The sequence below is a fragment of the Orcinus orca genome, chromosome 16 (genome assembly GCF_937001465.1).
Source record: "Orcinus orca chromosome 16, mOrcOrc1.1, whole genome shotgun sequence".
In the NCBI taxonomy this organism is placed as follows: domain Eukaryota; kingdom Metazoa; phylum Chordata; class Mammalia; order Artiodactyla; family Delphinidae; genus Orcinus; species Orcinus orca.
In genome coordinates this window covers 67,187,835-67,201,782 of record NC_064574.1, presented here as the reverse complement: position 1 = coordinate 67,201,782, position 13,948 = coordinate 67,187,835, and the positions used below count along the sequence as shown (strand labels likewise).

General features: G+C 39.8%; 1 protein-coding gene, 1 non-coding gene and 1 pseudogene across 7 annotated transcripts in view; 1 reads left to right on the top strand and 2 right to left on the bottom strand.

Annotated features, from left to right (window-relative positions):
• USP31 (ubiquitin specific peptidase 31) overlaps positions 1–13,948 on the top strand; it is a 76,106-nt gene that overhangs the window by 41,691 nt on the left and 20,467 nt on the right. For all 6 annotated transcript variants that reach the window (XM_033425966.2, XM_033425965.2, XM_033425967.2 and 3 more), the window contains exons 7-11: positions 2,531–2,711; positions 5,696–5,807; positions 6,413–6,507; positions 7,933–8,010; positions 8,606–8,735. In XM_033425966.2, the coding sequence (XP_033281857.1) occupies positions 2,531–2,711; positions 5,696–5,807; positions 6,413–6,507; positions 7,933–8,010; positions 8,606–8,735 (596 nt within the window). The remainder of the gene's footprint in view (positions 1–2,530; positions 2,712–5,695; positions 5,808–6,412; positions 6,508–7,932; positions 8,011–8,605; positions 8,736–13,948) is intronic.
• LOC105747940 (T-complex protein 1 subunit zeta-like) lies at positions 9,686–13,729 on the bottom strand (annotated as a pseudogene).
• Positions 11,046–11,174, bottom strand: LOC117201027 (small nucleolar RNA SNORA22). Its single transcript, XR_004482923.1, has one exon. It is a non-coding gene; the product is annotated as a small nucleolar RNA SNORA22 (small nucleolar RNA).

Sequence of the window (13,948 nt, the reverse complement as noted above, 5' to 3'; positions counted from 1 at the left end):
AAGTCCTTTATCTACTTCAAAATTGTGTTGCTTGTCTTTTTGTTTTTGAGTTGTAAGAGTTCTTTATATCTGCTGGATACTAGACCTGTATCAGATATATGACTTGCAAATATTTTCTCTCATTCTGTGGGCTATCTTTTTACTTCCTTGGTAGTGTTTTTTGATGCACAGAAGTTCTTAATTTTATGAAGTCATATCCAAGAATCCACCACCAAATCCAAGGCCATGAGGTTTACCTGTGTTTTCTTCTAAGAGTTTTATAGTTTTAGCTCTTACATTTGGGTCTTTGATTCATTTTGAGTTAATCTTTGTGTGTGGTGTGAAGTAGGAGTTCAACTCCATTCTTTTGCATGTGAATATTCAGTAGTCCCAGCACCATTGTTGAAGAGATTATTCTTCCCTCATTGAATGGCCTTGGTACCCCTGTTGAAAGTTCTTATTTTAGTTCCTCTTTTCCTTCACCTCTACTTCTAGAGGTCTCTGGTGCCTCTAGTCTCTGAACCTTTGGTAATTCTGTATTTTGGGTTGGTCGGCTTTCTGCACTGCCAGCTTAGGATTCAGTTTTCTCTGGTCTACTCATATTTACATTATTATTTTTTTGAGTCTTATTTCAGTTGTCATTCTTTGACTTGGGAGCTTTTTTGTTTATTTTCTAGTTGTTGTGTTTTCAGGCATATGCTTTTGTTTGTTTAAATTGTTTTCTAATTTTAGTTGCATTATAGTAAAAAATAGCCCATCATCACCTTGTCCAGAAAACCTTTCCTCACTTCCCCCACCCCAGACTGGCTGACTGACTTCTGCTCTCCTGTGTTCCAGTGTAGCTTCTGCTCATCTCTGACACTGGCACGTTGTATGGAAATGCTCTGTTCTCTATCCTTCCTACCAAACTGTGAAATTCTCTGCAGTTGGGACTACACTTTGCTTTATCTTTCTGCACCTAGCAGTTTAGTGTACTTCGTAATACACAGCGAGAGCCCAGTTAACGTTTGTTTAACTGAAAATTTCCCCCAGTCCCCCTTCATACCCCAATTGCTTACGGTTAACACTGAGTTTCTATTTATAAATGAATTTGGTGAGGTCCAAGGTTATATAGTCTAGCCAGAGAGCGCCTTTGTTGGAAGAATATACCACTAGTGAATATGCGTAAGCCTCTGTTCTTCACAAAGGCCTCATCAGTATTTTGTTGGTGCATATGAGGCTACTGTCTTCCCCAGGTCACCGGTGAGGGAGCTGAGACTTAGAGAGGTTAGGTCACGGGCCCAGGTCACACAGTGGGTAGTGACGGGCCTGGACTATGAATGCGGAGCTTGACTTCTGAGCAGTTGAGTGGTATCCTCTCATCTCATTGGGAATCCTGATCACTTTTAGCAGAACTGGTCTTCCCAGCCTTACTTCTGCCAAGAACCTGGGAAATGAGCCTGTTAATTGTCTCAGATTCAGACTTCTATTTATTTTTCTCATACCAAAGTTTAAGGTGGTTGTGAAGTGAAATCTGCTGCTCTTTTGTGATTTCTCTATGGTATTTAAGCTTAAAAAGTTTTCTTCCCTCTAATAGCTTGGTGAAGATTCAGTTCTTCCTTATTTCTAGTTTCTGTGTTCTCGTTTCTAAACTCTAATTAATCTGGAATTTATTTGAGTATTAACTCTGTATGTTAATAGGTTCAACAAATCTCCTATTGCTGGATATTTAGGTTATTGCTGGAGTTTTGCTGTGGATACTTTTGTGTAAACCACCTTTTATTTTATTCCCCTTTTGGTGATATTGTTATTATTTCTTTGGTGTGGTAGTGGTGGAGGGCTTCTTCTGTTCTCCAGTTTGGGGTATCATTTCCTTAGGCTATACTTCCGAAGGATTAAAGAAATGATCAATTATTTAGTCAAGCATTTATTGAGTACCTACTAAGTGCAGGACCTTGTGCTAGGTGCTGAATTGCTAAGTACCTCTGATTGACAGATAGCTCTGCTTTGGGGCATGTCTGAAGACCTGGTTTTTAGCAACCAGCACTGTGCCTGTCAAACATATATTTTTGTTCACTTTATTGTAGGTCAATCCAGGCTAGTTGATTGTATTAAAGTTCCGTAATGGCTGTGAGTTTCTTATAAGTCTGGGTCTAAAGTGGGGAAAAGAAGCTGCTATTGGAATATTGAAGATCATTCTACATGTACTAGTCTTTATTTTTTATTAAAATTTTTTTATTTGGTTGCTGCTTGTATGGTCTCACTTTAAGTTTGTCTTGGTGGGTCATCTCTGCAAACTTGCCATTCTAAAACTAATATTCATTGAAGTGAAGAGTTTTAATTTTCAGTTTTTAAGGTAGTAGGTAGGTAAGGCGAGTTTAAATGAAATAATGGATGCAAAAAATTTTCTTATGACTAGATGAGTAATCTCAAAGTAGGTCATTTGTTCCTTTTTTCAATTGCAGCTTAAATAACATAATGACAACTTCTTAATTTCTCTAATGGGTAAATTTTTTGTAATGAAAGAATAAAAAATTTTGAAGAGATAAAGTAAGTTTTCATTTTGTTTTAGGAATCCACTTAAACAACAACCTAAACCCCTTGAAATTTGGCTTGGATCATTATAGACTGTCTTCTTCTACACAAGCAGCAGCAAAGCAGGGGAGAGCGGACTTAACCCCCACGACAGCAGGAAGCGACAAGATTGTTCTGTTAGTGTGTAACCGAGCCTGCACTGGGCAGCAAGGGAAAAGGTGAAGACCAGCTTATTTTCCAATAAATATTGAGACTTTAAAAATCTAATATTTTCAAATGTTTTAAAAAGTAGGGATAAAAAAAAATCCTTACTTTTAGTAGTTAATTGTTGATTCTGATATTTAGAAAGAGCATGTGTGTAAATTGAACTGATTTGAGGGGTTGGGAGGGGGAGAAGATAAAATTAGGATGATAAGATCTGAGTTAGAATGGCTCCCAAGCTCATGTAGTTTTTAAAGGCACATTTCTCTTGTATATTTTCAGCTCAAGATCCTCCTGGGTATCTAGACCTATAGACCTATATCCAGCTACTTTCTTTACAGCATTTTTTCTTCTATTAATTCTTAACAAATCTACTTGGATGGCACGTGCACCTCAGTCTTGTGTTCCAAACTGAACTCATTGTGTTTCCCTATAAACCTGACCCTCCAGTATTTCCTGGCTTGGCAAATGGCACCAGTATTCATTCAGCTGCATGTAGTCAGACATTTGGGAGTTAGAAATCTCTCTCAAATCTGTTTCCTTCTGTAAGAATTTATGGGAGTTACTTTTCTTTTTTTTTTTTCTAAACATCTTTATTGGAGTATACTTGCTTTACAATGTTATGTTAGTTTCTTTATGGGAGTTACTTTTAAAGTAACTTTATCACAATAGTAATGTAACTTGAGTAATAACAAGATATGGATGTGTCTCAGGGAGGAAGGATACTGTGTTTCTAATATTTGTCAGAGTAGCATTTATATTAACTTTTTAAAATGTTGCTTTGAAATAAGTTTCTTATTTAAGAATGGTAAATAATGTAAGAGCAAAATGTGTTGATTTGTATATTTATGATGTTCATTAGCAGCTACTTTAGTGTTTGTACAGTGTGTTGGCCACTATTCTGAACACTAGGGATACAGCAGGATCTGTGTGTTCTCATGGAGCTTGCATCCTAGTTAGGACAGAGCCACTAAAGACAAGTAAACACATTTAACTGCAGACAGTCGTTGTCACTTTGAAGATGTTAAAATATGCGGGTGTGATAGAATGTGCTGGTGGGGTCTCTAGCAAAACTGTATTAGAGAGGGAGGCGAGGGGGGCCTCCCTGAGGACGCAGCAGCTGGGCTGAGCCGAGTGGGAAGGTGCAAACTGTGTGAGCCTCTTGGGAAGGGATCCCGTGAAGAGGGGACATCGAGTACAAAGATGCTGAGATTATGGCTGAGTACTATTCTATTGTATATATGTACCACATCTTTATCCAGTCCTCTGCTGATGGACGTTTAGGGTGCTTCCACATCTTGATTCCTGTAAATAGTGCTGCTGTGAACATTGGGGTGCAGGTATCTTTTCGGATTATGGTTTTCTCTGGATATTACCGGGGGAAAGGGGGCAAGGGATAAATTGGGAGATTGGGATTGACATATACATACTACTATATATAAAATAGATAACTAATGAGGACCTACTTGTATAGCACAGGGAATTCTACTCAGTACTCTGTAATCCCCTATGTGGGAAAAGAATCTAAAAAAGAGTGGATATATGTATATGTATAACTGATTCACTTTGCTGTACACCTGAAACTAACACAACATTGTAAATCAACTATACTCCAATGAAAAGAAAAAAAGTTGCTGAGATTAGAAGGAGCTTGACATGTTTAAGGGACAGAAGAAAAGGCAGCTCATCGTATTTATATAAAATAAAGAAATTATGAAATCCCTTTCATGATGCTAGTCTCTTAAAAGTGAGGGCATTGTCACGTGAAAAATCTGGCTACTGATTTACACATCGTGCTTGTAACTTATTTTGCGTCACAGTTGTCTTTAGGAAGGTAAGCTCACTCTTGAGTACTACTGTGAGTAAACTGGTACTTGTTAGGAGCGGGTTTCTTGGTGACCTTAGCACCCCCGCTTTGGCCTGAGTCAGGGTTTATCTGTTTGTTTATTCACTTGTTCATTCATTCATTCAGCATCTACTGTTGTCTAGGTATGGCTGTTTGGGCTAGGAAGATAAGTCGGTCACAGTTCCTGCTGTCAGGTAACACAGTCTGTTGGTGGAGGCAGCAGAATACGCAGGCAGTATTTGTAGCGCAGCCGAGCTCAGGGAACAGATCAACAGGGTGCCAGTGGCTCCTTCTGCGGACGAGTAGGAAATAGCTTAAACGAAGAGTGAGAAGGGTAGTCCAGACTGAGGGAATTGGCTGTACGTTGGCGGTGTGAGTCGGACGCATTCAGAGCACAGCATGCAGGTCTGAATGGCTGGGGCTTGGGTGAGAGTTAAGGCTAGGCCAGTGCTCCTCCATGTTGGCTGCATATTAGAATCACCTGGGGAGCTCCTCAAACAGCCTTAGTGCTCCAGCCACAGACCAGAGGGATTGCAGCAGAATCTCGGGGGAATCATTGTGTTTTAAAGTTCCCTCGCTGATTTCAGCCTGCAGCCACTGCTGAGAACCATGGCTCTGCCTCTGATTCTCTAACACCTGTGAGCTCAGCACTGGATAGGAAACCTGGCAGGGGCCATGTGACTTCTGCCCTAGGCTAGGAGCTGACTTTTAGTGTCAGTCACTTGCCAGTGCCTTCCTTGTTGTCAGGCCACCCGGATGTGGCTGCCTGCCTGCTAGACCTTCCAGCCCTGTCTTTTCCTCTGGCACCTAATAACCCCTTATATGTTTGACCCGTGCTGCTTGCTAGACTTGTGTCCACTCCCACCTGCTTTCCTCCCCATCTACACTAATCCTGTCATCTTATTACCTGGCACCATACTCTATTAGAAGCCATTTTGGTGTATGAGTTTTTAAATTCCATTTAGAAATCTCAGTTTCCCTTCTGACTGTTTCATCTACTTATGAGAGTATTAAATTTCCTGTTTGTTTTATTTTGAGAACTGTCCTAAAACTAATTGTATTGTGATTCCATTTAAAAAGGTCATGAATAAGGAGTTACAGTATTAAAGGAATTGTCATACCTTTTAAGGTGATTATAATATTTATGTGTGCTAGATTTGGACTACCTTTTGTGCTGCACTTAGAGAAGACAATAGCATGGGACCTTCTGCAGAGGGAAATCTTGGAGAAGATGAAGTATTTCTTGAGGCCCACAGTTGGCATTCAGGTGTGTAAGCCTTTTGGTACTCCAGCATAGCATGTGTGCACCCAGTGAAGAAAGTCATTACAGTGAGATTGGAAGTTCAGACCTTTGCCCTTAGGGAAGACCAGACCCTGAGCTGGAATGCTGGGGAGCCCTGGAGAAAAGCTGCGTAGTAAAATCTGCTGTGTTCAGGTTTTCCAGAATGAGGACTGTCCCTCATTTTATGAAGGGAGCTGACCACTGCACGGTTTTCCATGCACTGCCAGATGTTCCTTTATAATGTTTGTCTAATAATGTTTAGCACATGATCGGCTTGGAGAGATTTTGTAGACTATCTGTATATTTTCAAAATTATGATTTCTTTGTTAAGGTATCTGTGGAAAACTTATATTAATGTTCAGCTAAAGTAACATATTACTTGTCGTGCATAACATATTTGATATGTTAATTGCATTTGGGGCAATCATACTTAAAGTGTATTAGAGTGGCTCAACAGCCTCCCAGAATGTTGTAGAGAAGCATTTTGCAAAACAGTTTGCTCTCGCTCTAATCTGTTTTGGAAATGCCCCGGTGAACCACATGCCCTCGAAGAGAAACTCAGCCTGATTTACCTTTGCCATTTGTTGCAGGTGTGTCCATTCAGTTTGCGAGTGGTCAGTGTTGTGGGAATAACATACTTGCTGCCCCAGGAGGAGCAGCCCCTGTGCCACCCAACAGTAGAAAGGTAAAAAAAAAAAAAAAAATCACCTTCTAGACTTTCATATATGTTTGTGTGTAATTTCTAGTGATGTCTGATGTAATTTCCACATTAAGTGTGGTGGGTCCTCCTGGCTCACGTAGAAAGTAAACACTTATTTTAATTTTGATTCATATTTGAGTAGGATATGTTTTATGATCTTTTTTGGAATCGGGAAAGCCTAGAGTACTGATGTTAGGAAAGTAAATTGATTGGTCTCAGGACCGCAGATGAATTGCACTTTCATATTCACCAAGATAAAAGTTTTCCAAAGTAGGATTCTAATCATAACACTTTCCTCCTTGAAATCCTTAAATGGTAACCCGTGGCCTCAAAGATAAAGCCCAGTTTCCACAGTATGTGAAGTTCTCCACAGTTTGAACCCTGACTACTTCCCTTCTGTCAGGCCTCTTTCTTCTCCCCACTCTATTAAACATTCAGCAGCATCAAAGTACTGAGGGTTGTTTGAACGCACAATATGGTTTTAAGTGTGCCTTTGCACGTGTAGTTTCCTCTGTTGATAATGCATTCCTTTTGAGCCTCTCTTCACACTGTCCCTCCTCTCCCCCTTAGAATTATCTTCTCCCTCTGCTATCTCTGTGCTTCTACATATTTCTGTTATTAATAAAGTAATAGAGATATGTGTATATAGACACACGATACATATATGGATACATATAAATATAAAAACACATTATTGTTTTTATTATAATGACTTTTTCAACAAATATCGTAGTGCCCTGCATTTCAGGATTCCAAAAAAGTATACAACATGGTTCTGTTTGAAAGCAACTCACTGTTTGGTTTTAGAGATTAGAGTTAATAGATTAGATAATGATCCAAAACATTGCAAAGCTTAAAAACTATTTGATGGGTAATACTGACTGTTAATGCTGAGTATCTCAGGAGATGGCGAAGGGGCCAAGGAGCTCAGGGGAAATAAGTGAGGTGAAACTTGAGGGGTGCCTTGTAGGAAGGCACAGTTTACATTGGTGTGGGCATGGTCCAGGGACCAAGTGGCCTATGGGGGCAGGTGGAGAGATGCAGGAGCAGAGTTTGTTCCCAGAGAGACTATCGTCCCGTCCAGTCTCTATTGATTTGGTGAGATATTGGACAAAAATTGGAAAGATCATAACATCTTAAGAGTTATTGTGGATGACCTTATAGTGTGGTACTAAATTTATTCCAATATCTTTATTTCCATATTGAATATTTTAATTTAAGGATTTTTCAGTCCAGTTGTAATCAAGTTATTAAATAAGAGTTTATAATGGTCAGAAACCTTTTCTGATGGGGAACGATGATGAAGATTTTCAGCAATCACACTATGATTTCAGATTTCAGATAGGATGTATATTTAATTAAAATCATTTATTTAGAAAGTAATATGTGACTTCCTTCCCCATCCTATAGGGCACTAAAATCTTGTGGACCAGGTGGCACTGCTCATGTGAAATTAGTGGTAGAATGGGACAAGGAGACAAAAGATTTGTAAGTATTTTTTTTCACTTAGTGTTTGTAGAGTCATTGTCTTAATTATCACTATAATAGCATACCTTTGATCTTTCAAATTAGCTGAAACACAAACCTCTGTTTTCTTTAGCTAAGTATCCAAGTGTGTTGCTGATCCTTTATTTAAGTAATTTATTATTTCTCTCCTACACATTCTGTCATCTGGATCCCAAAACCTTAGAACGTTTGTTTGCTGCTAATGAGACAGAAGCTATATATTCATTAACTACTGTGTAGGTCAAATTACTTCTTTTATTACAGACCCATTAACTCTAGCAAGTTATGCCAAATGCATGCCCTTTGATACAGAGGACAAGAATATATGATTAATCAGTACAGTTTGTGCCCAATCCCAGAAAAAACAATTCCAAGTTATTTCTTGAAAATAACGTTATAGATAGAGAACGTCTCACGACATTTTGGAACATAGAAAAGTTGGATTGCCACTTTTACTTTCTTATATATTGACCTTTTTGGTTATGAATTTACAGCCATGTTGTGAAGCTGTTAATTGTATTTTGTATCAGTTTTCCAAGACATTCTCTAATACATGCTTTTTCTCCCCCAATTGCAGCTTGTTTGTAAATACCGAAGATGAGTATATCCCTGATGCAGAAAGTGTCCGGCTGCAAAGGGAGCGTCACCATCAGCCTCAAACTTGCACTTTATCCCAGTGTTTCCAACTCTACACCAAAGAGGAGCGGGTAAGGGTTGGGCAGCATTTGTTGGGTGGTGAGGGTAGTAGGGAGGGCCCAGGGCAAGATGACAGTGGGGAAACAAATTATGCACCAGAAAACTCCCCAAGGATTTTTGCATTTACATAGGTTTTGCACATGTGATGTGCATCTTAGTGTTATTCCTCTTAGGATTTTAACAAAAAGTAGTTTAAATTTCTGGAAAACCTTGATTAAACGAAATGCTCTAGATGTGAACCTTTGTATAGTTCCTTTTTTTTTTTTTCTTTTTACTTTTTAATGGTTAATGATAAAGTTATATTTTTGTTTCAATTTAGAGATTTTAAATTATTTTCCTTAGTAACTAGATCAGTGGTTCTCAACTTTTTGGAACTAAGAACATAGGTGCCATTTTAATTAAAATTAATTAAAATTAAAAATTCAGTTCCTTAGTTGCATTAGCCACATTTCAAGGGCTCAGGAGACACATGTGGCTAGTGACTCGTATCGGACAGTGTAGATATAGACATAAAGTTCTCTTGGACAATGCTTTAGACTACTTAGCATAGTGTTTGCAGATCGTAGGTACTCAGTAAATATTTGAATGAATGGATGGACAAATAGTGGATAGGACCCTTGCCTATGTGTTTTTTTTTTTTTCAACAGGAATATTTAATAACAAGGTAGATAACATGTTTATCTAACGTATATTTTTATATAACTGAAGCTAAAGCTAAACATCCTGTTATTGGATAAATATGGCCTGCTGTACGTGTGTACACTGCAGTGCAATTAAAAAAATACTGTAAATATAATTTCAGAACTTCAGAATTTGAATAGGTGCCAGTATTCTGTCCTTTTTTCATATGGGAAAAGTAAATGCCTTTGAAAATCATTTGAAGCTTGGAGCAAAATTCTATAGCTATATTCTTCATATCACTCTGGAGAGTCTTCATGATTCAGGTGATACAAGGGAAGCTTCAGTTCAGCCTTCCTTTCGGAGAAGACATTCCAGCTTTCATGATCTCACCAACCAGGAGAATATTGGTGGCAGTTACAGTGCAGGAGTGAAGAAGCTGTTTCTTTACATAGTAGTGTTCCCATATGCCTCCCATTGGCTTACCTGGGTTCAGGTCCACACCCACAAGCTGACCTGAATGTTCTGCTTGGACTCAAACTAGTGTTTCCTGAAGGTCCAAACCAGAGTTCTGAGCAAGAGCCTTGTGAATAGTGAGCACTGCGTTAGCAAATACTTGAACTCCCAAGTTGGGCCCTGCCCTTTACACTGACTGGGCTTTTATTTAATCAGGGCTTCTTCCATTGCCACTTGCACTGCACCAGTACCTGGAATGACACAGCCATCATCAATAACATTTTTAACAGCTGTCAAGCCACCTTTGATTGCATCTTTGATTTGCATGAGTGTGTACTTATTTGGTCCTTTGACCAGTAATGTGATGGACGTTACGTTTCTCAATTAAGTCAAACTTCTCTTCTCCCAGTGTGTAGTCATAGACAAGTCCTGCATTTCCCAAACAATCAGGGTTTAGGTCATCAATAGAATTTAGAGCTACCCCACCACGAGCAAGCGTCAGCCTTTCCACATTTCTCTTAGGTCCTTCTTTTGCAAGAGCATCTAAGGCAAAGGGGTCAATTCCCTTTTGATTAATAACAACAAATCCTTTATCTGAATCACCACCACACTTTCTTTCAAAGTTCTATTATTTTTGTAACTCCATCTTCAGCGAATTTTCTTTCAGTCTTCACTAATTTCTCTCTTCTGCACGCTTATTAAAAAAAAAGCCAGAATTCACTTCTGTTTTTTCATATTCTAATGGCACATTTCATATGAAGATGTATGCATCTTCTACTTTTTTTTTCATATCAGGATGCCATGTCCCATGATCCAAAACAAGACCTCTGATTAAGCTTGTATAGGTTTCAGATTTATGTTTCATCCCTGTGATCTCAACCATGAAGGGGTCACTACGTTCATCTTGTTTTTTAATGGCCAAAATGGAGTCCACTACAGCGTCTGTTAAAACGTCAGCAAGTTTAGCATGAATTTTAGTATGTAGAGATGTTCTGGCCACGTCTGTAAGTGTTTTTTCACTGTTCATCTCTGCATATTTTGACTAGTTGCCAAAACTGAAGTGCCTTTTTCTTTGCAGCTTCAAATCCTTCTGTTATTATTTTGAGATGAAGATGCTATAACAAACACATGGTTACAAAACCACCACTAATACTAGAGATCTTCAGTTAGATGCAACTATAGTTCATGATAAAGCAGATTTATGGAAGGATGTTCTGGATCATTCATACCCTTTAATACAACTAATATGATGTGCTGACTTTCTGAATACTTTACAAAGGATAAATAAGCTTTCAGTGTAGAGGAAAAGAACAGACATTGCTCTAGCACAGAGTTGAAACCAAGGAACTAAGGCACTCTTGGTGTTCACTGTGCAACAGGCCTTTGTGCTTTTTAAACCTCTCCAGGTTCAGGCGCCTTGAGAAACCTTGACGAGAGCTCTTGGAGTTCATCTGATTTTGAGTTGATGTTTAGGATCATAATTCTGGCTACTGATTCTTACTGCTCACTCTTGCATATAGGGAATCATGCAATTTCAGGGTCAGAGGGGGCTTTAAAATTTCTTTTTTCTAATGGTTGAGTTCTGCCTAATTTCAAATAGGTGATTATCCAGCCGCTGTTTTTCAGAGACACCATTTTCTCTTAGGGTATCTCTGATGGTGACTGACGTTAACCTGAAATATGTCCCTGGTTGCTACAGCCAGCAGGTGAACTCTCAGGTCGTCAAGAACAGAGGACAGGTCTTCATTTTCTTCTACTTGTTTGTCCTTCAAATATTTGAAAATAGTTTTCATCTTCTAAGTCTTTTCTCCCCCAAGCAGTTAACAGCTAATTCCTTTAATAGTTTTTCATTAGACGTATTTTTCCAATCTTGGGCTTATATAAATAATTGGCTTTGAAACTGGTTGATCACATGCTGTATGTAGCACCTTATCCTATTTAGCTTTTTTTTTTCTTAAATTGATTTGGGAGATGTCTGAGAATGTCACAAAGCTTAAAGGTGAGCAGATCTACTAGATGATAACATTGGTATTCTACAGAACATCTCGCTGATCTTTCAAGCTAGCCAGATACATTTTAATAGGGCTTTGTTCATTCAATACATGTCTGTTGAGTACACACTATGTGCCAGGTACTGTGCTAGGAACTGGGAATATAGCAGGGACCAAGACAGAGGAAGGTTGAGAAAAGAAATGAGGCCACTGTGGCTGGGGCACAGCAGGTGAGAGAATCCATCCTGGTCGTAAAATAACCCCAGCATGTCTAGCAGTGTCCGGCCCATGGAAGGCATTCAGCAAATCTATGCCACAGTGAACGAATGAGTGAGTGTTCCTTGGGGAGCTCAGTCACTGGGTCCAAAAATAACAGTCCAGATATGGAAGAGGAGGAGGTCAGACTTAGCAGTGGGCTGTGTGACGATAACTTTGGGGTCACGTTGTCTTCAAGCTCAATATGATCAGCAGTGTCATGTGGGTGTCAGCCGCTGTTGGCTACCTAAGGATGCTTTAGAAACAGTGTCCAGAACTCAGATGGTGATAGCACTGCTCTTCTCATTACCTTAAATGTTCTGTTAAGAGACTGACATCCCAGGGCACAAGCAGAGAGTGTGGATAGGGGATGGCGCGGCTGAGTATATCTTGACGAAGGAGACCTTAAGTGAGGATCTGATAGTTATTTTCACATACTTCGAGGGCCATCCTGTGGATAAGGGGTTGGACTTAATTGTATCTAAAAAGCAGAATTAGAGATTGGAAATTACAGGGAGAGTGATTTTGTCTTAATAAGAGGAAGAACTTTGTAACAGACTGCCTGAAAGTGGAACAGCTGCCTCTGGGGCTAGTCGTCTTCCTTGCTGGGCAGTTAGCGAGGCTGGCCACGCTCCAAGGGTGCTCTGCAGGCCTAGCCGCTCTTTGTGGCAGTTTACAACGAGATAAGTACAGAAGTCGAGCAGTGTTGTAGAAACTGTCAAAGCTGCCAGACATTGTCTTGACATTCTTACTGTATCTTATCAAAGAGTATCTGTTTATGATGTATTCGAAATTAAAAAACAAATAAACAACAACCTGTTCCTTTACCGCGAGCACTGGGCTGATGGCCACATCTGTAGACAGCGTGTTAGCACAGATGTGGACATGCCAGATGACAGTTAGGTTCCTCCCGCCTAACTTTCTTTCTTTTTTTTTTTTAACATCTTTATTGGAGTATAATTGCTTTACAATGGTGTGTTAGTTTCTGCTTTATAACAAAGTGAATCAGCTATGCATATACATATATCCCCATATCTCTTCCCTCTTGCGTCTCCCTCCCCACCTCTCTAGGTGGTCACAAAGGACTGAGCTGATCTCCCTGTGCTGTGCCTGCCTAACTTTCTGATTCACTGCTATCCACCCAGACTTCTGTCTCCCCCCATCTTTCCTACACACATGACAGGATCTCCCTCTCAGGAAAAATAACTCCCTCACTTTTGCTTCCCTTTCAAACTACTGTGCTGGTCTTTCTCTTCTTTTCTGTGTAACTTTACCATTTAGTGATTTCAGGTCTTTCCCTTTCCTCCCTTCCAAACTCTTGTCATCTGTCTGACTTGCGTTTCTGACATTGCTCTCCGAAGTTCTCGGGGCCCATAGTTTGCTCAGTTCAGTGGCCTCTGCTCAGTCTGCATTTGACCTCTCCGTGGGCTATGGTACTGATAACCACCCTGTTCTTGCCACTCTCTTTTCTTGGTGTGCATAAAAGGAATGCTTCTGATTTGCCTATTTTTCTGACTCTGCAGCCTCAGGTTCTGGTGGTTTCTCGACCTTTGTGTTTCCCTTAAAAATCGGCCTTCTGCAAGATTCTGTCCTTGGCGTCTTTCTCTTCCATCTGAGTGGGCATTGCCATCTGTTTCCGTGGCTTCCCTTACCTCATGGTGTTGATGGTCCCAGATCTGACGCATCTTCTGAAATCCAGAGGAGCTTTTAAAAATCTCTCTTACCAGACATGCTCTGTTTGTGCTGTCATCCTGAAACCCTTGCCTGCAGAGGTGACGCATGTGGATTCGAGTCTCAGATGGATGTTGAGGAAGATCTTGTTGGTAGCAGGGTGGGGAGGATTGCTTGGAGCAGTTTGATGCTTGGGGGAGAGAGGACAATTAAGAGACTTGAGGAAGTCCAGG